Raw genomic sequence first — 25142 nt, 5'->3', positions numbered from 1 at the left:
ATACGAACACAATGATAAGAGCAGCAAACGATTCTTATCTGTTTAGGTCTCCACAGCATTCGCTAAGTAAACCCAGCAATGTTACCAGGCAAGAAAACGGGCATAAGTTGTTCTATACATTTATAACTAGACTTATTTCAACCTACTGCTGACTACCACTTCAGATAACATTTTGATAAAAACCGTGACTTACGTACAAACCAACAGAGCAGCAATTGTTTTTAAGCTGCCTTTGCCGGTAAGAAATCGATGCCCAGACTCGATACATTCTAAAACAAAGACTGTTCTTATCATGGCGAACAACCGTTATCAAGCTCCACGAATAATCTGAAGTAAACAGTTTCGTAAAGACCAAGTTTTAGCTTTAACTGGTGAACATGTTTCAATCTCCCCAGCATCATATACCTGTTGAAAAGTGACAACTATTCTGCCTGTTTCTATTCTAAAGCACATTCCATTGCGCACACCCCGACTCCAAGCTGGCAAGCTAATGGACCCAGTCTGTCGAGTCGGAGGCCACAAGCCCTGCCCTCTCCCGTTCTGTCCTCCCATCCCATCCTTCCTAGAAGAAGTTCAGCTCTTCTTACAAAGTCGATATTCAACGCTCATGCATAATGGTACAGCCTCAGCATCCAAAATCTTATGGAGGAATATCAACAACTCAACAACTGAACTTACCGGCTGGAGCTCTTAAAACAACCACCAACACTAATCTTCTTGCAACCTTGCTACAGACACGGTTACTATCTTGACCAATATAGTTCGTTTAATTTTAAGCAATGGAGTGGTTACAGAGAATACGCAACGCTCGTTCTGTACGTTTCGTTAGAAGAAAACTACAGAGCGCACATGATGAAAACTCGTGTAATACTAGAAGGCAGCATGCTTAGTCATTTCACTGTTCGCAGACAATATTGCCTATCATTCAGACACTATCAATATTCCATCCTTGCATGTACACATATTTCGCAAATTTTCATTTAAAACATCAATTTTATCGTTTCCTTCTCGCTTCGAGAAACTAGAAGTCGATTTTACAGTACTCTGTGTAATGAAAAGGGCAAATTTGTCATCTTTTATCTGCAGTAGAGACTGGAAGAAGAAACTCTAAGACGGGTTACACGGAGTAGGGACAAACTTGGTAGAGGCGGTACGCCCCTTTACCTGTCGGCGGGATCTTGTCAACAACCCCGTCCCCCGAGAGAATAATATCTTAATTTAAATATTGACTTGCATTGTACGTAACCTATATACACGTTACACATCTGGTTTCAACAAATTCTGTTACGAGAAAATAAATATTTTCGCGGTATTTTTGTAAATCGCTATTTGAACGTCTCTGGTTTAAGACACAGCGAAAATATGGTATAGAAACATCAACACCTAACGAAGTTGTTCCTCGTTGCACATTCTACGAAAAAGAACAGCAGTTTAATTCGAGGCAAAATATGACTAAAACTTACAGTATGAACCGGTAAAGAAGAGTACTGTACTTACTGCCGACATTTCCGTTGCAGTGTTCTGAAGACTCATGTATGGGCTCCAGAGGCTGCTCTGAATGTTCGTCACTTCCAACTGTACAAACCAAAGAACATGTTCATTTGTGAATCAGATGTTATTATAGGCGAAGAATATTTTAAATGTGACTACTTAACTCTTTGTCTCGAAAACTTTTAACAGTTCAGGCGATTAAACGCCGGCAATTCACCGAGAATATTTGGGGTTAATTCCAAGACAGTCCAAGCTGTAGTCATGATTGATAAAGCGGCACTAGATGAAGTTTTTCTTTCTCACAGTACTAGTTTGCTCTTGTCTTTCATAATTTCACCGTCTTTCTGCGCCCACATATCTTGTGTGTGTGTGTGTGTGTGTGTGTGAAAGAGGCGTTTCTCGAGTGCAAGAAACGTCGCCAATATCGCCAAGGCCAAAACGGCATGCCAGCGCAAGATTAAATAAATTTCATTAAATTACTTATGATTTCATACTGAAAAATTATTACATTACATTTCCTTATTAATCTCGGGATAAAATTGAATCAAGAATATCAAAGTAAAAAAAATTAAAAGAATTTAAATCGTCCATAACATGGAGTTTCGATACAACTGACCTCTTAGGTAGCTACCTACATATGCAACGAAGAAGGAAAATACCAACACAAAATCGGACACACATTTATTTAAAAGTTATTAATTTATGCCGTTTCTAATAGTCCTTATGTCCACAAGACATTTAAAAGCCACTTGTGAAAATATTTATTCATTTCTGAAACAGACTGCAACTTTCGGGTTTCAAAAGAGTTATAACTTTGGAGATACTTTTATCTCTCTGTGTACACACATCCCTCCAGACATGTTTCCAAGACGTGAACCAAATTTATGGCACTGCGACACACCCAAATACCATGCACTCTTAGCTAGTTCTTGACGACATAGCATTGTATTTTATTATTTACGCTGAATTTAGTGTTATAACTATATTTCAATTCTTCCATTAAATTTTAAAAGGCTGACTATCTTAAAATTTTTTGGAACTACTGTCATATTCCACAGGATTTCTTATGTCTCATACACGTTTAGAAATATCACTGTTTCGTTGACGTTTCATTTTGGCACATTCATAATTAAAATAAAGACATCACACTAGCGAAGGCTGTGCGATTGAGTTCCCTAAAAGTGCATCAATGGATTGTGTGGACAAAACGGCATTCAGGAAATATTTCCACAAAATACCTCGGATTTTCATGCCAGTAATCATTAATCAAAGTTCCCTGTTCATATAACGCGGCCTCTGATATTTACGATAAACCTAACGAGCCAGCACGTCCAACACATTAATCGATACTTGCGTCTGGCTTCGTCCCTGAGGTGCTAATTTGATAAAATCGGTGTAATAAGCCCCCCTTTTTTGAGATTATTTACTGACATTGGAAGCTTTCCACAGGTTTACTAAGGCCCAATGAGAGACGTGAGGATAAACACGGACGGGTATGTAAACATTTTCCGTCACTGCATATCATCCTACACATCGTCATCATTCTGGGACGTCGCCAACTTTGGCCCACGTGTAATTCAACGTCGAATTTCGAAATTCGCCCCCCTCCCTTCCTGACTCCCAATGCCCCTCGATCACTCTCCTAGTATGTTAGTTCCAAAATGAACTGCACACCCACTTGCGATAGGTTGGTCTAGAAAAGGCGAAACAACGAATTAACTCCAAGATTAAAGGACAACACGGAATCTTCAAGCAAGACCACAGAGACAAAACAACGAAACAAAAATGTTATTGAAGATGGTTGTCTTCTGGTCTGTTGCGCCGTGTAGTCTAGTAGTTTACCGACGTTAGAAATGTGCTTGCTGCCTCCATCGTCACGGTCTCGATAATCGCCATTATCCACCTTCGCCATGATGATGGAGACAGCAAGCACCAACTAAATTTCGGTAAATCTTCTACCAGGCCATTCGGCGCAACATCCCAGAAGACAGTCAACTTCATACTCGTTGCCGTAAGAACCTGAAATCTCACTGAGAAATGTTATGACATGTTACATTGTAATGATCTCAGCTAAAAAGAAAACTCGAATTCAAAATTTCGTTATGTTTATTCAAAAATTCGCTTTAATTTATCAATTATGAGGCGGTCTGATTAGTCAAAATCCATACAGATGACGCATTATATTTTGTCAAAGAAAATATGGGACACGGAAGAAGCATCAAGAGCTAAATTTTTTTTTTTTTTTGGGGGGGGGGGGGAACAAGCCATTCAAAAGAGACATCCATGCTTATTTTTCAAATACGTTATCCGTGAATTTGCATTCATCCATTGCAGATATAAATAAAGACCTTCGGTTTCTTTCGGACTTATATATCTTGCGCTGTGGCAGAAATGTGCGCTAAAATCCGTAACGCTAAGTCTATTCTTCAAACAGCTACTATAAAATATTGGATTAGGGAACCTCAGCTAGGCGATTAACAAATTTTACATTGACTACGGACTAGAAAACACTTGAACCTATTATATTATTCTTATTTAGGGACAAGCTTACAAAGAACGCGTCTGAAATATGTATAATGAACACGAGTAGTGTCTATTCCGTATGTGGCACGTCAATACAATAATTTGACCCGCGAGTGAAAGTTGTTAGTGCAGTAATTTAAACACAGCTGTTACCGAACCGGTTGGTGTGAGCGTGTGTTGTTTTACCTTAACGCTTGTAAAATAATGTGAGAACAGAACGAGCTTTGGAGGAGCGTTCCCTGTGAATTTATTTTATATAGATAATTATCTGATTTGGGAATATTCCTTCTGTTTTATAAATCCTAGCTCCCTGAAATAAAAATCATATTGCAGAGTCCTCTGCTATCACGGACTAAGACAGAAGATTGCGAACAAAAATATTCATGCATCGTGCGGAATCCGAACCACATCCTCATGTCTGACAGTGTACGGCCGTCTGTATCGGCTTACACACGTTCTCTAGTATCACTGCTTCACAGTATGACCAATACCGGAAACAAAAGTACTGACAATGGGCTCCAAATGCATGACTGTAAACTACAAACAAAGGTAAACATGGACAACAGCTCTTCTGACTGTGTAATCTAATGTACGCTTCAACATCTGAAACACTCCGAGGCTTCAAACTACGTAGAATAAACACAGCGTAGCAGTATCTATCATCAGAATGATTAATAGATGGATACCGTCCATTTTTTGCCTGACACCCAAGTTGTACTAAGCCAATTTGTGTGGCTGAGTCAATTAACCTAAAAGAAGAGTGCATAGCGACCAGCAAAAAGAGAAGAATTTATCAGCTGTAATCACTGATAAGAATATGATCAATCAACGTATAAGATAATGGTACTAAATGTGTATCAAATTTAGAATGCGTGATAATGAGAAACCAGTAGATATGATAAATCTTCGTGTCATGGAAATACTTCGCAGTGTTATATGATCAAATCTTTCTATGTTGAAATTACCAGAAACAGAATAATCATGTTCTTATGCTGATTTATGTCCTTTTCACTTCGTGTAGATAATGAAATCGAGAAGACTAAAACGGGCTGGGATGGGAAAGAAAAGATATGCATACAAAAATTTGGTAGTGAAATCGTTGGAAGTCAGAGAAGGAACCTGGTCTTGGAAATAAGCTGTGAAAGGACGGAGGTCGAAGAAACTGACTCAGTATCGTGTCCAGTTGCCGGTTTTAAAATTAGCGGAATTGACCATGACGGTTTTACTGTTACACGTGACAATCTAAAATCTAGTGTGAGATGGACGTGGCTTCAGAACCCAAGCTTCACACGGAACGGCAGCCTGAACCAACAGTATCATGTTACACACAGTAGCAAATCAATTCCATAAATCCCAGTAAGTATTGCTGAAATGTTCTAAATAAACATTCCCAATAGAAAGATACCTCATTTCATGAAGTCGCTATCCTTTGTGATGCACCAGAAACTAAAATTGAACAAGTTAATAAGTACAGAAAGACAGCAATGTTTTATGAAAATCTGCTAGAAAATAAGAACCTGGAATCTCAACTTCAATCAACATCTGTTCAGCCTTTTAAGGTTCCAAATGTAGTGTTAAAATTTGTCCCGTTTTAAAATTGGGAAAGCCCAACTATGAAAATATCTCTCCAACACATCCATGAAGGTTTTGTCTCTGCTTGGGTTAATGTCCAACAAATGTTCTTGGAGTATGAAAGTTTTCATCCTTTCTGATGCTCCAATCATCATACTCGATAATTTGTTATTCCAATATCAATTATTTTTCCATTTTTTTCTTATATCTGAATTGCACTTAAATCAATCAGATGGTATCCTGCCACTTTTGTAATTTTCCATCCTTTCTAAATGTTCATTTTACTTGAGTACCAATTATTCCCATATCAATATAAACTTTTTTCCCAATTCCTTTCTTATATCTGCATTGCACTTAAATCAGTCAGATGACACAAACAGGCAAAGAAGATGCCTGCCTTCTGGGTTGTTGCACCTTGTAGTCTCGCAGAAGTTTACTGACGCTTCAGACGTCCTTGCATTGCCCCGATGATGGAGACAGCAAGAACCTCTGAAACGTCGGTAAACTTCTACCAGAACAACCCAGAATACAGCCATCTTCAGACTCACCACCGTGAAAACATCAAATCTATATTTAGCGACAAACTTTAGAATGTACAATTTTAAAGTAATGATTGATGTTAGTAGTTACATTTGGCTGAATTGTGGGTTATATTTTGTGACATTATATTATCTGCATCAAGCAGATGATTTTAAAACCAGCATACAAGTAGGCCCCGATTTACGCCGCGGTTACGTTCCACCTCCTCAGGGTCGTTAGCTGAAGCGGCGTAAATCGAGGAAGAATTATAATGGATTGTTCTGGCGGACGAGGAGAAAGCAACACGCCGACACTAGCGCCGCCTAGGTACCCACTTCCTGTGCTGCGTTTACACTTGCGTTTTCAAAGTTTCTTCTTATATATTTTTTATTATTATTTTAAAAGTGTGTTAATGTCAACAGGAAAAATGATCTGTGATTACAGAAGAACAATTGCAAACAAAAATAATAATTAGTAAATACAGCATACTACTATACTTCAATTATCTGAAGTTAATGGCTGCCTTAGATAACGTAAATTGAAAATAAAAGAAAACCTAAAGTATGAAGGTTTCTGAGGAAAATGAGTAACAACACTTTTTTTCTTGTCCATTGTAAGAGTACAATGTTTCAGAAACTGGATTCTGCCAGGTAAAAGTGGACTGAAAGCCAATCTTTTGGGCCCCTATTTGAGCTAGCCTCACACTTAGTCTAATCTATTCCTAGCAATCCCAAATGGTTTCTACCTTTCAGGCTTCTAACTTAACTCAAAATCTACAATCAATATTAAAAATACAAGAAACTAATCACTGTATAGCCATGCTTCAGCTGTGTGCCTGTTGACTACTAGAATCACATAAAGCAAGCAACTACAGGACACTGACATACCATATATTATCATCTTCAAAGAACTTACACAAATGTAACTTGTATGTGCAAACACAAGAAACCCAACAATTAATAGGTAGAATAGAACAGAATTTATTTACCTACCATGGATACTTCATAGTACAAGCCAAGGATGTGGAATACATCATAATATGAACACCAACATTTAGTACAAATGAAACTACAAACTTGTTGCAGCTATTTATGCAACTATTTACAATATTTATCATATTTAATAATTTTCAAATTAAGTGAATCTTCTACAGAACAGAAGGAGTGAAGAAAAGTCAATCTTTCAATGCTAGCTAAAGTACTTTTATATCATAATCTGAACTTTTATGCTAGAAGGTAGAGTATTGATAACATGATTCCTGCACAGTGAGTCATGTTTATGCCCTGTATTTAAACTACATGTGTCAGAATTTGATTGAAACTTCTCCATGTTGTCCACAACAAACAATAGTAACAAAAGTTTCACTCATAAGGGGACTGTACTCATGGAAAAGCAAGCTGCACTATGTTTCAGGACAATATAGTCAACGTGGTTAATCAATTTGTTGGCCAAGGAAGTTCGATGTTTATTCCTCTTCGATTATTTTATCAGCATAACCTATAATTAATAGGGCTTGTTTGTAGTAAATTTCATAAGGTTTATTTTGTCATAATTTAATGCAAGCTTTATTGGCTTTTTCAGGTTAGCAAAGAGTAATTAACGGTGCTCTTAAAAGACTTAAATACAATGCACTGAAATACTGGCTATAGATCTTCACTTCTGGAAGGGAAATATTTCGCAAATCTTTTAAGAAAAAGGCGGGCGCGGCGGAACCTACCACATACGTACAATGAACTTGCTTATAGAAACCAAAACTTTGAAATCTACATACGTGAACGCCACCTGTTGTATGTTTGATGAACTATTATAAAATCGTGTGGGATAGGCCTACAAAACTTTGAAAACTTTTGCCAATTGGAAACATGGGACGTTCTAAGTAGCTTTCGTTAATAATGAAGCAATATCTCCTTTCTACCATCAGAAAGAGTTCACTGTAACACATACAAACACTCTTTTACGTTCATAAAGGCTTCTATAACCTAAATTATATGTTTCTTGACATCTATATACCCTGACAACTCGGTCCCAAATTGTATCTTTTAATTGTAGCCTATGCTAACCTATAATTGTGTACAAATCACAAAATGACAATATTTACTCACCCTTTCCTTCCTTTATTTCATCAGATGACGATACGGGGTCGGAATTTCTTTTATGATGTTGAAAAGTTGTCACACTGACCACTAATGTCTCACTCGTTTCGGCCATTTTTAGTTTGTACGGAAACTTCCTAATTTGGAACAAAACTTTGCTCGGAGTTTAGCGAGAAAAACCGATGTCTAGCTTACATTCACAACGAACCAGCCGATGCCATCTATGAATTGAAACTGAAAGCAATATCAATTACCCTTGAACTTAAGCCACTTTTACAACACATTTCATTACAAGAACTCCAACATAAGTACATTAACAACAAATTTGGGAAGCACAACGATTTATAAAAAGCTGTTAGAAATATTAAAATTAATATTTAAAATATATAAACTACGAAAGTTGTCTGTGAAAATATTGATACTGGACCTGTAAATGGTTGTTCTTGATTGAACTAGACACTGAAACATATGTGGCGACATCTTCGAAATAGTGTTACGTACTACAAATTGCCGTCACAGTGGCTGCGCGGTCTGAGGCGTGGGCCTTGTGCCGCTTGTACACTGTGAGGTTCGAATCCCATTCAAGGCATGGATGTTTGTCCGCGTCTTTCTGTGTTGTACTGTCCTGTGTACAGGTAGAGGCCTTGCGACGGGTTAATCACTCGTCCAAGGAGTCTTACCAACAGTCTAATAGATGAAATCCAACGAATGTTGGGACCCGCAGATGCTCAAGGCACTGAAGAATGGGTCGCCTAAGTATCCTAAGTACTACGAATTACATACGATATTAGTCACAACTCATGTCAGATGTCATGGTCTACTCCCTATTAATCCTTATCAAGGGTAGAAAACGGTGGAACAGATGAAATAACAAATTACATATTCAGTGATTACAAACTGGTATAGGTATTTATGATTAGGTCATCTCTGGTATGGTCGGTTAAATGTGACCACCGTTATTTCCTCCCTAAGCGTATGTTAATTTTGAGGAAATGTATGGACAATATAAAACAAAAATAAATTAAGCATTCGGGTATTCCAATAACATTCGCATCATCATAATAATTATTACACATTTATATACTTCAATGCTGGGTTCGAGAATCAAGCAGAGTTTTGTACACTGGAGTAGGTGGTATTTGTATTAGTCACAGATTTATTTGGGTTTACAAGAAACGATTTATCAAATGAAAAGAGTATCATACGATTTGTTCACCACTATGACCAACATAAAATTATTTCACTCCATTGTGCAAGTGACAGAAAAATACTGAAATATGTCCGGATAATAAATATAACTCAACAATACTTGTACTTTCACACACAAGAAGATACCCTATCATGAACAGCCACTTTCCACATACAAGATGGAATTGTCTGTGTTGAAACTAAAAGTATATATGTAGACTGACAATGAAAAAGTTTTGTTTTGTTTTTGCATCCAGTGTTTCATTTCATAATCCCATTTTAAGAAATGTGGGGAAAACCTCAAGAGGTCCTGCTGGCAAATGCACTGTGGTATGTAAGATTCAAATACTTTTACATACATTCTTGTGCATTTGTGACATGTCTGATGATTATCAGCATAACATATAAGTGCTTTGTAAGAATATTATCAAATGGCAAGTACATGGTTATGAGTTAAAGTACTACCTCCTTTCTTGCTTTACTTCTTTCACTTCACTAGCCTTGATGGTATTGTCCGATTGTGTAACATTCTATATTAAAATCTATGTCTTATAAGTCATTCTCCACAGGTATAATAAAGGAACAAAAATGTGGATACAAAAAAACGAAATTTATAATTCTTATATTTTTATGTATTATAATCAAGTTTGTAATTAATACATTTTTATTTAGATGAAGATACACATAGTCATTGAAGAGAGTATTTAAATTTCATTGTCTATTCAGTATTCCACCAGAAGAAATACCAACTGTATCAAATTATATGTAGTGTTGCAAAAGTTTGAGGTTATATCTGACAAATTGAATGTACTTGGAATCTGTACTAGTGAACATTATCACAGAAATGGATTACTGATATTTACCATTTAATATTATATTTATTGATTTATAGTTTTTGCAAGCTGCTCTGAATAAACTGAAGCGTTTCATAGAAAGTAGGTGCCTTAAGCAGATTACTTTTGATCATGCATTTGTAAGATACAAATCTGATATTCCTGAAATGACAACTTTTTGTATTAAGATTCCAAAATACATATATTGTATTGAATTGTTATTTAAAAACATTATTTCCTTTTTTTATCATACACAAATAAATGATATAAGTAATGACCACTCAACCTAGAGTTTAGCAGTTATGCAGATGTTAATGGATTGGAATATACTTGATCAGTGTGTGAACAACTGTCAGGTTTCCAGCACATACATTACCATCGCTACACTAACATTTTTATTAGACTGAGCTTGATGCATATATAATAGATGTGCCTTGTATGAAGTTTCATAAAAATCTGCCAAATTGCTTGAACGATATTTGTATTTGCTTATTTGGACCCATAAAATGAATTAGAATGAATGAAACTTGTACCTTACCATGCATTACAGTATCAAATTTCATGTTTGATTAAAGTCCATCCAGTCATTCAAAACATAACATTAATGTTCATTCAGGTCCTAAAATAAAGTGGCTCTGAAGGTGAAGTAAAATACATGAAATATATAGGTGGTAATACTCATATGAAAGGGGTGTCATATGACAAGTTTCATCTTCTTACAGAGTCTTGTTACTACCAGACTAAATTTGGAAACCAAATAGACCTAATAACCTGTGGTTTTAGATTTTATTAATGTGCCTGAAAATATGTCATTGCAGTCAAAGTCTTTTTGCAGGAAAATATATTCCTTTCTTGATATTTCTTGAATTGGTGTCATTCTCTGGCTTGAAGCTTACATTATTCAAGAGATGAGGGAACTGTGGTGATGTGAATTATGCTGAGGTTCAGTTTTAGAAATGTTTTTATGTTATTGATGTTAAAGGTGAATTGACTATAGATCAGTGGTTCCAACACTCCACAAACCTCTTTCTTAAAAATCAAAATAAATATCCCCAACCTTCCATAATTTACATTTTCTCTAAGAATTTTCCCCTTATGTGTTTCTCTGTCTTTCTCATACGGCTGATACTCATTCAGCTAAATATTTATATAGTGTTTCACAAATTATTTTACTTTTGGAAGTAACTGATATGAAGAAATACATAACTATACATCTCAACTCTACAGTTCATCCCTGCAAATGTTCACATTGACAAATATATTTACAAGAAACTGAGACACATGAATGAACTCAGCTACAACTTACAACAGAGAATGTGTATATATACAAAGATGACCATTTAAGGCCAAAACATGTAGTGAATTTTAAATAAACATTTAAACTGTAATCAAGAAGTGTTGTGTAGATGGACTATCAACACACAACAGGACTGCATCTGATAAAACTTGTTAATGAACATAAAATAAGCAAACAAACAAACTATTAAACACTATAAAAAAGACATTGTGTAATAGTTTGTTTGTTTGCATATTTTATATTCTAATACACTACATGGTATGCAAAGTTTTAAGATTGTTAATGAACGTTTTGATTAAATGATTTACAGTTTTTGTGGTTGGCTTTTTTATTAACTGTGCTCAATGTTCAGAATTCATGACCTGTAGTATGTAGGTTTCATGGCAGTTTTAGCTAATGTTGTGTTCTAGTGGGAAGCATTTCACAGTATTTTGGAGCCCCTGATGTCAATTATTGGCCCAGGGTCCAGCTATCCTGACTAAAGATTTTGTAGTTTTTAATAAAATTCTCCAGACAGATGCCTTAAATAAGGCCGTAATACCCATTATAATTAATTATTCACAAATTGCTGTTATTTCATGCAACTGAAAGCATCATTAAACAGACATCATTTTGTGGTGGGCAATTATCGAAACAGTGACAAGTTTTGCTGCCTTGAAGATACAGATAGACGAGTTCTTCGAAACGTCAGTATATTAACCAGATTGTGGTGTTACTGCCGAAAAATGGAAATAGTTTATTCTCAATGGTACATTCCCGAAATGTGAGCTGGGGTAGCTCAGTCAGTGTAGTGACTGAGTACGGAATGGGCGACCGGAGTTCTACAGGGATTTTTCCTCTAGCCCCTGGATCATAAACAGCTGCCTGTTCAGTGGTTATCAGCTCTTTTGCTTTTTTACGTGAATGAAATGATGTAGTAAATGTGACGTAACTCCAGTCTAGTGCAAAGTATTGCCTTCCATCATTTAAAATGCTTTACATTGAAGCCGCTAGATGGCTGTAGTAGTTCTACCATCTTACGACAACATCTGTTGGAGGCACATCAGAGTGCGCTGAAATCTGTATAAAGATAGTTGAGGTGGCAGAATGCGTCTTTGTTGGTATTACATGTTCCACATGTTTCCCATATTATAATGGCTTCCACGCCTTGTCGAAACATGCGCTGTCCGTATGAATGTAAAAAGTCGTACCAAATGATTTAAGGCAAAATAGCTAAAGTGTTATTACGTACGTTCTTCAGTGTTTTTCTGATTGTTCTGTGTTTATAAAACTGCTTGATATGCTGAAACTGATTTGTGAAATTGTACGAATTGTTAAACATTTAAAATGAGGAAACATTAAAATTTGCATGTACGTTTTACAATTTTTCCTTTCATTTTCTGTTTGCTGTGATGTATTCTAGAACCATCTTAGACGACGTCTTACCCCTTAATCTTTTCGCCTATTCTGCGTGACTGAACAGAGGGTGAGCTGGGGTTGAGATTCCCTCCCCCGCATTTCGTATGCAGCTGTACGCGTATACCAGCGTAGTATACTGCTGCGCTAGCTTCAGCTTTGAAGTCGAAGCTCTTCTAAATAATATTTAATTTTTACCTATTCCTTTCAGAAGATAAATTGGAGAAAATTGCCATCCAGTTTATATACTTTACACCGTTGTCACTATTATTATTACTAAAACGCACGAACATTTGTTTTAAAAATTTTCTTTCTTCGATACTAATTCATTTATTTATCGGAAACTGAGAAAACAACATAGTTTGTAATAAAGGGCTTTGCAGTTGTATCGATTTCTGCTACAAACTAACGAATAAATGCAGTTAGGCCGAAATCATTTTGAAATGTCCTTTAACTTGTTAATTTCAAGGAAAATTGCAACTTTACAAATCATGCTCTCGTTTTGAGTAACGTAAATCCATAACACTATAATCCGTCCATCGGTTGTCGAGTTGAATTATGGGGGCAGGCGTACAGACGGATAGCCATGCAAATATACTTAGCCCTATATGCGTCCATTTCTTGCCCATCGTGAGAGGAACACACAATCACCAACTTCATAAAGTACATTCCTTCTTTATAAGCGGAGATTCATTCAAGTAGTCAAGAATTCAAGACCTTTATGAAACTCAAAAATCCATTAAGGAGGGATTTAAGCTTCAGCGGAACACAATTTTACCTTATCAACCAAATAATATTTTGGCGAGTGACATATATTTTAAGAAGATGGTTGTCTCCTGGGTTGTTACACCATGTAATCTGGAAGAAGTTTACCGACGTTTCAGAGGTCCTTGCTGTCTCCATCATCAGGGCGCCGTGGAAACCTCAAATCCAACACATTAGTAGGCACTATCGCTCTACTGATCGATGTTCAAAATCGAATTAATCCAGTCACGGTTGTATTTGTTTAGGGCCCATTTTAACACCACACGCGCCAGTACTGATCTGTTCGCCCTTCATAACAGCCGCTCTTCAGTTCTTAGAATATTCTGTTGTTTGTGCTATACTTATAATAATTTACAGCACTAATAACCCCATTTTTCTCTAATATTAATATGAATCTGGAATCAGTGGCCATCAGAATACATGACTAAAGATAATTTATGCATAATCTTCACTAATGGATTTATAAGTGATTTACGTCTATGAAGACCGTGTCCATTAGCCTCGTTAGGTCGGGTTGAATATGAACTATTAGGTGGTTTAAAATGCAATGACTTTTGTAAGGGCATTTCGTAGTTGAGGTCCGCAGTGGCCGCGCGATCTGAGGCGTGGGCCTTTTGCCGCTTGGTCGCTGGGACCGTGGGTTCGAATCTCACTCAAGCCATGGATATTTATCCACGTTTCTCTGTGTTGTGCTGTCCTGTGTACAGGTAGAGGCCTTGCGATGGGCCGATCCCTCGTCCAAGGAGTCCTACCGAATGTCTATAGATCGAGCCAACGAAAAGTTGGGACCCGCAGTGTCCAGGCACTTGAAGAACGGGTCGTTCCCAGTATCCCAGTATTTCGCAGTTTTATTACTGAAGGTTACAGGCATCCGGGGGTGGGAACGAAGGGCAGTTGCCAATGAAACAGTACATATTTCCAGTTTCATTCTTAATGTCTATGTCTACATTGACATGAAAAAGCGAATTACAGACAATATCGTTTAATGCGTTAGTTCTTAGATTTTTTAAATGGAACAATATGCGCCAAAAATCAAAACCGAAATTCTAAGATTCCAAGCCAACAATTTAACTGAAGTTATACACATTGTCCTATACTGTCTTACACTCTACTATACATTTTCTAAATATTCATATGTTATTACGTGTTACAGAAAGTGTTAACATAATTGTATTACAAGTATTAAGAGTGGTTATTCTTTGGAAAAAAGAAGCGAAAGAGTTCACATAGACTCGAATTCAAAAACGTTTTTGTTTTTTCCAAAACTTCTGCTATCCAATAGTACTTTTACACACAGCAATAGACAACGGACGGACGGAACGAAATTTTAAGATTATAGCTGACACATTTGGCTAACAGAGTAAATTTATACTAATGCATATTATGCAAGAGAAATATACGTCTGTCACTAAGTTGTAAGTTATAAGTAGCCTATTAATTTACAATTCGTACAGCTTCTTTTTAAAGGCGAAAGAGTTTAAAGGATAAAAGACATTGATTATTTTCATAATTCCCTTTTAATGTCAATTTCACGACTTGTCGCACAAAAGGAATGAAAGACAGATAGAAAAAAATGGGTCTGGCAAAGTAAGTGAAGGCATGTGGGTGAACTGGATAGTTATTGTAAGATATAATATTACTTATGTTTAGATTTAAGGTCGTTACTAGACATTATATAGGCAATAAGGTTAATAAACAGCGTGCTTTGCAATGTGCTTCATGTTAGAGATCTCAAATTTTATGTCCAGATACGTACTGTATTGTGTTTTGGACGTTTCTGGTGTCTGGCTGTGTACAGTCCTGCTTGCATGAATATCAAAAGACCCCCGTTCCACTTTACAAGAATCACCACATACGGTATAATTTGTGGAACGTACTGTACACATGTCTGTCGTCTGTCTCTAGCGCCAGTCCTTCCATCCGATTAGCGGGTTGCACGCGAAATAAATTGCTCAGACCCTTCATGAATGCACGATTGAACGTATCAGCAATTGACACGGGGTAAACGAGACGGGAAGTTTAATAGATCAATTATACTGTATGAAACAAGTGTCGTGTAAGAACACGGGTGGAAATTTCTGTAGAGGAGGTTTTAACAGCGCGATTTGCGAACATGATCGAAGATTGAAATTTACACATCCTTTACTTGAGCTTTGTTGTGTGTATGATTTTACGTTAATCACATAAAGCTTCTTCATGACAGTCGCAGTTGCATACTCCGTACCCAGAAAGTCCCGATTTCGATTTTTATCCTGGAGACTGGCTATTGTGATTTTTGGGTTTAGTGGTTCGCTTTGTCAATGTGAGCATATACTAGGACAGTCCTCTGAAACAGACCAAACCTGCTTATATCCACTTTACTTACTTTGATACTTTAACGACCCGTTCTTCAAGTGCCTGAGCACTGCGGGTCCCAACTTTTCGTTGGCTTGATATATAGACATTCGGTAGGACTCCTTGGACGAGGGATCGGCCCATCGCAAGGCCTCTACCTTCACACAGGACAGCACAACAGAGAAAAACGCGGACAAACATTATATGGCTTGAGTGGGATTTGAACCCACGGTCGCAGTGACCAAGCGGCACAAGGCCCACGCCTCAGACCGCGGATTATATCCACACACTTTATAATTTGTCGTTCAGAACCATTTGCTCTTTGACACTGTATAACTAGAGTAGCTCAGATCGTGTTGCTAAATAAACGAGACTCACTCAGTCATGTAGATTTTATATGGAATCACTCAATCTTGTAAAGGAAAATCACTAACTAAGAAATAGCGGGAACTAATGACTGGCTTGTTTTCTGAATGGGAATGATTTCAATAACGTGATTGGTTGCATGAATTTAATACAGATTTTTATGCTATTGCCAATGTTAGGCTTGATTGACTGTTAAGGTAATTTGACGACTTTGTCTCACGTGTGTAGGTCATATAGCCTCGGATGTGATACGACAATGGCCTCAAGTGGTGAGCAGACATTGATTTGGAAGGAAGCATTTGGGCCGCCTTTCAAGCTGCTGCGCCGAATTGACAAGTCGTTGGAGTTATCGGTGAGTAAAATTTTATTTAATATGATCATAATTTTATTTACTCTCCTATGCAGGTGTCTTGACTACACTGCATCACGACCCGAAAAAAACGTATTTTTTTAACAGCAGTGAAAACATCAAATCTGATTGCCAATGAAAATTTTTATGTTGAAGTTATATCTTTTTATGTAATAAAACAGAGGGAAAACACTTAACATCATAAAACATTATTTTCAAAACTTCCCACCGTGTACTGTACGTATATTTGATTTGTAACACGATTGAAGGAATGAAACCTTACATTTTTATTATACAGTTGACAAATGAAAAGTTGGTATTTATTGTGTAATGGAAAAGGAAACATGACTTACATTATTAGTTTGTGATGTCGTGGGTTGCGACACAATATAATCATATAGAGTGTTACCAGCATGTCCCATTTACCCTGAGTATGGTGGCAACAGTTTCCTCTTAAACATTGATAATGACGTGTAGTAGCTCAGAACAGAATATTGAATTGCCACCGTGGAATCCTCAAACTTATGGAATATATTTAAAATTTGTACATTATTTATGAGGAATCCAACTTCCAAATTACTCAAACACTGAAATCAAAATTTAGATGCTAGTCGGTTTCGAAATATGTTTGATTCTATTAGACCACAGCAATCGGGACACTTGCCCCGTTTTGAAATTTACTAATGACGTAAACTGGATTCTCAAAAATAAATTGAATGTTTTATTCGTCATATTCTACAACTCTATCAACAGGTGAACTTTGTTTCCAAACTATTTTTCTGTTAGAGCCACAAAACTGTTGCTTTACTCAATTTAAAGTTGGAGAGTTGATTTCTGTTGGGTTGGAATACCAGCTTTTTAATTGCCTTCACGTGTCAGTCTACCGCGAAGATTATTTAACAGGTATTTGTAGAATAAATGAACATCACTTAAAATGGCTTTGTCCACAGAAACTGAAATACATATCCTTTAGTTGCTGTAGTGAGAGACCAGTTTTAAACTAATCATTTACCCAACAACTATAAATTACGCGCTCAAAAAACAAGGACAAACAATTAACTGGAAGGTGACATAAATCCGTAGCGATGTGATATGTAGATTTATTTAATTATAAACTTTTCTCTTGTTCAATAAGAACTATAAGCCAACTGCATATATAAAATAAAAATGACATAAAATTAGGATTTTTTTACTGTGTAATAGAAATTATTGGTTTAATTCCTCATTTGCCACTTCCACCTACACCCTCTCAAAATATATGTGAATTATTTTCGGCCTAATAAAACACATGTAGTTTAATAGCCTAGGATCGAACCCACGTCTGTACGCTATGTTAGCGATAAACCGCCTGAATTGTGTACTGCAATTGATTTCAGACCTCAGTGGTCAGTTACTCCTGAACCATGAATGTTGTATCGATCACTGTTGTTAAGTGTGACTTTCATCTTTATTGATGAAGTTGACGCCCCAGTTCATTGTATGTGTTTTCGGAAATACCCTAAATACATCTAAATTAATTATCCTATGAAAAATTATAAACTCCTATCGCTTTTACGAGTTTGGTTAGATTAGATTGCGTTAGGTGTTCTAATTTTTCCTAGGACAAAGTAGTTTAGACGGATTTCAATTGTTTCCAGTAGCAGATAAAGTAATTGTGTTCCATGTATGTTGTCCATCACTGTATTAACAGTTTTCACTGCATTTTGCCCCAATTGGCTTTACATTACTAAGAATATCACAAGGTGTCACTGGTTATTCCTGATTTAGAGTCGCATCTCTATTCGCATTAACTGGAAAACTTCGTTTGATCCATTAAAGTGTATTCCCACGTGGCAGAAATCAGTTTGGAAGTATGGAACAGAATTGTATACTCATTAATTAAGGTCGTACAAGACATAGAGTACCGACCACTGGTCGATTGCAGCCAGGTTAACGAACTTGGCCTTTGGTCAAAATTCATCGCTGTAACATGTTCCAATTACGCTGAAGACTTCTCCAAAACCACTTGTCTTCCAAGTTTCCTTGCTGTTTGTTACAATTGTCTGTCTGTAGCCAAATTAAATAGTTGCTCGTTTTGTTAACGTAATTGAAACAAAGTTTTATAGAAGAATTAAAGTTAATTATTCTTACAGAGCTCATCTGCAAATAAGCCGCGAATCGAATGCGGATTTTGCGTAATTAAACGTTGGGAACCATTTCATCTTAGGGTAATTCATTTCAGGTAATTACCATAGTTAGTGAAAAAGTAGTGTTTTCCCAAAGAATGATTTGTATCTGAAGACTGATTTTAGAGACGCAGGTTTTCTGATTCTCAAGAATCCAGAAACTGACAAAACTGTTAAACGTTTTGATATGATGACGTAAGTTGAAAGTTTTCTGAACCGAAACAAATTTTAATTAACTGGGAAACTATCGAACTCAAAATAATAATTGAAATCCCTTCAGTGTCTGGGATATGAATTATGTGCGAAAAGAGAGTCTAGACCTCATTATTATGCGTTCATTTTATGAACTGTAAAAGTGTGATTGGGAATGAAGTCTAACGATGATAAACTTATTAATTTTTGCATTATTTGTCATGTAACGTTAGCGTTTCGAACTTAAAGCCATGAAGTATAGTTTTATAAAGCGCGACCTTTTACAGTGCGTTATAACAAACCATCGTTTCATGAATTGTATGATTTTAATAGACAGACTAATGAAATAAAGTTTTACCACTGATAATGACCTCTTGAGGCCGAAACGCTTTTGACACTAAGTGTTATTTAAAGTGTAAACAGTTTTGTTTGTGTGCATGATTTTATATATCAATACACTGCATGGTATGCAATGTTTTAAAACCTAAAATTTTGTACTTGAACAGATAGTGTTCTTGATTTCTTACTCAGTAATATTAGCTAAAAGTTAGGTACCACATCCTATTGTTCAGAATCTAAATGCTGCTGAGAATACACAAGCCCGTAACCCAACCGTGTTCTGTAGCACATTTGCTCGTTCAGTATGGACATCCCTTGTGCGAGAAACAGGGACTGTGTCTAGTTTAATTTGAAGAAAGTCTTTCGTTGTTTCTTGCGTTTAGGAAACATATCAAAGCAGGAAAAAATTCTTGGTTAAGTTTGTGCTTGAGACTGGAAGCTTCAGACGTATAGAAGTAGAAAGTGTGGGAAGAACAGTAATACGGAGAGAAAAATGAAACTCCTTTTGGCACGAATTCTAAAAGAAAGTAGAAAGAATTCTACCAAATATAAATGAGATTTAAAATTTTACATATTTTACATATCCCAGAAGGAGGGTAAGCATATAGAGAATCCTTGAATGTGTTCGCCATCACATCCCGGGAAGCCGTTTCGTCACAAACCTACATTCTGCTGTTAAAGTTCGCTCGTAGTCTCAGGACACACGCTCATGGCAAGAAAACATTATTTCAGCCTGTTTTGTAATGTGAGGTGTACGTAAGACAAAGCAATTGTCCACTGAAATCGAGAAACTTTGCGTCGCCGTGTAGGAGCTCCCAGGCTCAGGGACTGACCATAGTGACTGAGGTCCCTCGTTATACCCAGGAGAATATTGGAATATTGCATTAAAATAGGCCACGACTGTCGTCTCAGTCCTTCCTAATCCGTTGTTCCCAGCTGTCCTCCCATTTGAAAGCGTCGTTAAATAAATTTCGATGCTGAACAGTTATAAATTACTATTAACCTTCAGCTCTCGGCTCGTTAGTTATTTAACAGCACTGTATAAGTGTCAAGTTTGTTCAACGTAGAATCAGGTGAGTGGATATTTCGCCGATGCCTGGGTAAAGGAATTTAAACCCAGAAATTACAACGGAAATATAATTGCTGCTTTGCGGAGTATATTTCATAATGTTTGTAATTTAGCAAACTAACATGCGTAAATTTTATGTATTTTGTTAAAAATAAATTTGAGTTATGAAAACTTCCCGAAAATTTTGTATCGTTTCGCGAATTTTTAAAGACATACAATTTTGCCTTGGCACGAACAAGATATGCTCGGTGAAATTAGAAGGATCTATCTGTTTCAGTTTTGTCTAAAAGGTACTACGATATATTTCAGTCAGGAAAGTTGGTGCCTCAGCTAACTTTCGAGCTAGATACCTTTCAAATGTGAGTCAAACGAGTTACCGCTGTATTTCAGTTATTCGTCTTTGTACATGTAGCTAAGCCAACAAATTCGAAGTAGAAACTAATTAGCGAGCCAGTCACATTGCCACTATGCGAGTGGTATATGTGTGTCACATTGCTGTGTCTCCTTTACTGCCTAATGTAAGTGCATCTCTTTTACGTCATCGACAACTGAACAACAGCCAGACATTTACAAGTGTTTATTTCCTTCTTTAACAGTTTGTTTGGCTGCACTAAAAAAATCAGACTTCTTTATCATCTATGAACTACTTATACGTTTTTATTGAAGACATGATTTAGACCAGCTCCTTCAAGCACAATTCTCTTTGGGAAACCAATATTTTATAAACTTGTTAAGAAATTATCCGCCTGTTATAGAACCCCGGTCCTATCCTTAACCAGATGAATCCAGTCCTCGGCATCATTCTATTTTTCTTAGATCCGTTTTAATATTATCCTGCCCTACGCAGGTCTGCAAAGGTTTTGTCCCCTTTAGATTTTTTCAACAATAATGGCTTTCTAATTTTTATAATGTGTTCTGCATGCCCATCCTTCTCAGCTGACTTGCTATCCACCAAAAACAATATTTTGTGAAGAAGACGAATTATGAATCTCCTCATTGTATGTTTAAAATTGTCCTCCCTTTTGTCACTTCCTCTCTTTTATGACCAGGTATTATATTACGTATATATGATAATCAAATTTTGTTACGGATGCCTCGTGGAAAGAGACCTCTAGAGAGATAAAAGGGAATTAAAGGTACAGGTAGTGAGATATGACCAATTATTACCTGCTATTGTCGCTTCCTCTAATGCGAGCTACTTTTTCCAGCTGAACATCTCTGTGTCCTATAACAAGGAGTCAGACATATATTCAGAAGTGAAAATGAACTATTTTGCATACATGGACGGACGGACAGATTCGGTGTAGATAATTCGCGGTTAACTCTGAAATCGACGGCATTGCTATCCGCACCATCATTTCCCATACCTCCTCCTTTGCTGCGTCATTTAATGTGTTTAATCTTATTGTTCTTTACTGCTGAGTAAGAATTTATGTAACTGCTTTGCCTTTCCTTCTGCAAATGGACGAAAAGCACAATTTAGTAATTGGAGCTGCGTGGTCATGAATCTTCGTCTGGACAACCGACCTACAGCTCTCTGTTGTGACGAGGGTTCGTATTTACTGGCCATCCGATTCTACAGTTGCTGCAATATTGACTGGGGAGAAAGTTACATCTGCAGCACACCGCAAAGCCATTTATATTTACTAAAGTAGCCACGGTCAATATAATGCGTCTAGTGTACAGAAATGTGATAAAATACAACTTAGTATGATTATCTGGTGTTTAGATGCGAGAGTTAAAAGAGTAATTCTTTAAAATTGGTTTTTTTAACCTCGCTAACAATAATATTATAAAATGCGATGGACCCACTGTGCAGCTTTAAAGCCTCCTTATAATCACTAGGGAATGTGCGTCATTCATCCAATAAATTGTGCGGTTATTAACCAACAAGAATAGAATGACTACTCCAATGGAAATTTCGAAATGCATAATTTGCGACTTCGTAATGCTGTACAATCTGTGTCCATTTATTTTAGATTAAAATAAATTGATTCGTTTCCTTAATTTCTTCCATTAATTCAGTTTTCTTGTAGCAGAAATGAGGGCTAAAATTCATAATGTAGTTTAATGTTGATGAAAGGTACAAGAGAAAAGAAGAATTAATTATTTAATTTTTATTTCGTTAAATAATCACCATGCCAAAAAATGTTAAAGTAAAATTTGTAGAGATATTAACACATGAACATACATTCTCGTAAGCAAGTGGGTTCTTTCACCAGACTTGCGGGAGAGGGGAAGATCCAATGTCAGGCCAAACCCACTAGGATCGGAACTCCGTGGATGTAGAGAAACGGATGGTACTTCAGATTTCTGATACACAATTAAGAATAAATATTTTTTATTGTGTATACTATTGAGAATTTTATAGGTTATTTATGAACTAACGTCGCATGACTCTTCAAATTTTGTGAGAATGAACATTAAGAATGACGGGCTTTTAAGATGTACCTTTATAATAAAGACTATATTTATTGGTTTATTCAGTGTGTTTTTGTCGCTGTTATGGTAGTATAGTAAGGTACATAATTTACTGCGATGCCTTTCTCCTACCACATTTCTGCGGAACTGATGAAGCTAGCACATTTGTAATTTCCAATTAGTTTGATACTGGGAACCTATACTGGTCTACTCATCCGTTAGCACGGTAAGAATATAAATTTTTCGTCAGTGAATTTGTATGACATACAAGTTTCTTTTCCTTTGAAGGATGATCGGATTTGGCTGTCAGCTGGAACGTGACTCGTTAATTATGTACGGTCCCTAGTGACATATTTGTCTTCTCACAGGCTTTTGCGTGTTCGGAAACGAACTTCTCTCTCGATGTCTGCACTCTTGTTTTCTGCCTCCATTTTCTTGCTTATCTACATTCTCCAATTTCTTGAAACAAATCTTTCCTTCTTCCTTGCTTTCAACATATCGCTTTCCTTATTTCTGTCTTCATTGTGCAGATTTTTATTATCTCTGCAAGTGATTGTTCTCTTTAAATAGGAAGGGTCTGTCTTGAACCTAATTTATGCGAGACTTCACTATTGTTTCCCTGTCTTAAATACACAGGAACCGTAAGTTCCCATTTTCATTAGTTGATTAATTACATCGCTGTTAAACGTATATAACGGAAATGATACTTTAGTAGTGGGGTCTATCTAGAATTTCCTACTCTGTCGGCGAAGATGCTGTACCAAAATCAATATTAGCCCAACAGAAAAGTGTACCCATTTTAGTAAAAGTATCCCCTCTGTAAGTTTCTTTTTCCAGATGTGGATGTGTTTGGTACTTAATCACGACAATGCTCTGTAATACTGATTAGGTTTTAAAAAGACTGCTTTATAATTTCCCATGGCGGTTCATATGAGAAGGAACATTTGTCTTATTTTCTGGGAAGGAACAGTGCAAAAGTGTAATCTGATTCTAATTTGATTATTGATATTTTATCGACAAAAACGACATATCTACTTCGTTAGTATCAAACACAAATAACTTATTACAGTAGAAAACTGCACTGCTAACATATTTTTACTACACCATAAAATATCATGACTAAAGTAAAATAGGAATTCTAAACAAAGAGCCTAATATTCACTCAAAGCAATGAAAACGAAGACATCCAAGAGAATGTTTGTAATATTTGTGATACGCCAAATAGACATATATATATATATATATATATATATATATATATATATATATATATATAGGAAGGAAATATATTGTTTGTTGCTGTAACAAGTTCATCATGATCAGCTGAAAGACGAACATTTACCATCTGTAGAAAAGCAGTAAAATCAAACTCCCTTATGAGATTTTTAACAATGTCGAAACCTTTAAGTAATAATAATTACTCTAGATCAATAGACCATACTGTGTAAGTACGTAATAGTCGGTTATATACCAAAGAACTATAACAACACTGTTGTCAATATTTTTTGCTAATTCGATCACCTTTTTCTAAATTTAATTCTATTTGGCTTAGTTTCGTCATTTAATACATATTAACCATACAAATCACTACAACCGCACCGTCTCAGAGTATGAGATTTCTATATTCTTGCTAGAACCATAAATCTCTCGAACTTTAAACTTCGCCTCCAACTAAGAAATAATCACCTCTCATCTTATTATTTTTGTACTTCCCTGCTTTATGCTTCTCCTGAAGTCATCTCCCTCACTTTCTTTTCAGTGTAAGTAATGACGTGGAATAATCAGTATTAATCATTTTCCCTTGTTTAGGAGAACTTCTTGTAATTTAATTACAGAATGTCGGCGAACCCTTATTATGCGACCACATTTCTCATATCCCTCCATGTCATCGGACGACCCCAGTAGTCTATATCCTTGTTAGTAAAGGTAATTAGCGTACAACCGCTGCTTTCAAGATACGTATCTGCTAATTCTGAACGCCATTTTAACTTAACAGGATATATTCTGCACAAACTGTTTTGAGAAATTACGGTTATTATTTTGATTCTGCTGTATATTCTAGACAGACTGAATAAAGCAAGCAACTTACACCAGAGAACGTTTACGTAAAGAAAGAAAAAGAGAGAAAGATGGATACTTGCGTTTATCAGACCAAGAGGACAGACTATGCGTTAACAAGGTCCATAAAAGTATTTCAAACCGCTTCTGTCCTTCGAAAATAAATTGAAGCG

General features: G+C 36.3%; 1 protein-coding gene and 1 long non-coding RNA gene across 4 annotated transcripts in view; one reads left to right on the top strand and one right to left on the bottom strand.

The window, feature by feature from the left end:
• The window catches only part of LOC110827866 (phosphatase and actin regulator 2), a 254537-nt gene extending 246192 nt beyond the window's left edge, over positions 1 to 8345 (bottom strand). For both annotated transcript variants that reach the window (XM_087351051.1, XM_087351052.1), the window contains exons 1-2: positions 8208 to 8345; positions 1498 to 1575 (exon numbers count right to left, since the gene is read on the bottom strand). In XM_087351051.1, the coding sequence (XP_087207177.1) occupies positions 1498 to 1575; positions 8208 to 8313 (184 nt within the window). In that variant the 5' untranslated portion in view covers positions 8314 to 8345. The remainder of the gene's footprint in view (positions 1 to 1497; positions 1576 to 8207) is intronic.
• A 286-nt stretch (positions 8346 to 8631) lies between these two features.
• Positions 8632 to 25142, top strand: part of LOC147873406 (uncharacterized) — a 260616-nt gene continuing 244105 nt past the window's right edge. For both annotated transcript variants that reach the window (XR_015535728.1, XR_015535729.1), the window contains exons 1-2: positions 8632 to 9716; positions 16605 to 16728. This is a non-coding gene — a long non-coding RNA (uncharacterized LOC147873406). The remainder of the gene's footprint in view (positions 9717 to 16604; positions 16729 to 25142) is intronic.

This window comes from Zootermopsis nevadensis, unplaced genomic scaffold, assembly GCF_977971745.1.
Source record: "Zootermopsis nevadensis isolate Lab colony 2312 unplaced genomic scaffold, Znev_1.0 Znev_ptg000018l, whole genome shotgun sequence".
In the NCBI taxonomy this organism is placed as follows: Eukaryota; Metazoa; Arthropoda; class Insecta; order Blattodea; family Termopsidae; genus Zootermopsis; species Zootermopsis nevadensis.
The sequence above is the reverse complement of the archived record's forward strand: the minus strand, read 5'-3'. Positions and strand labels throughout refer to the sequence as shown.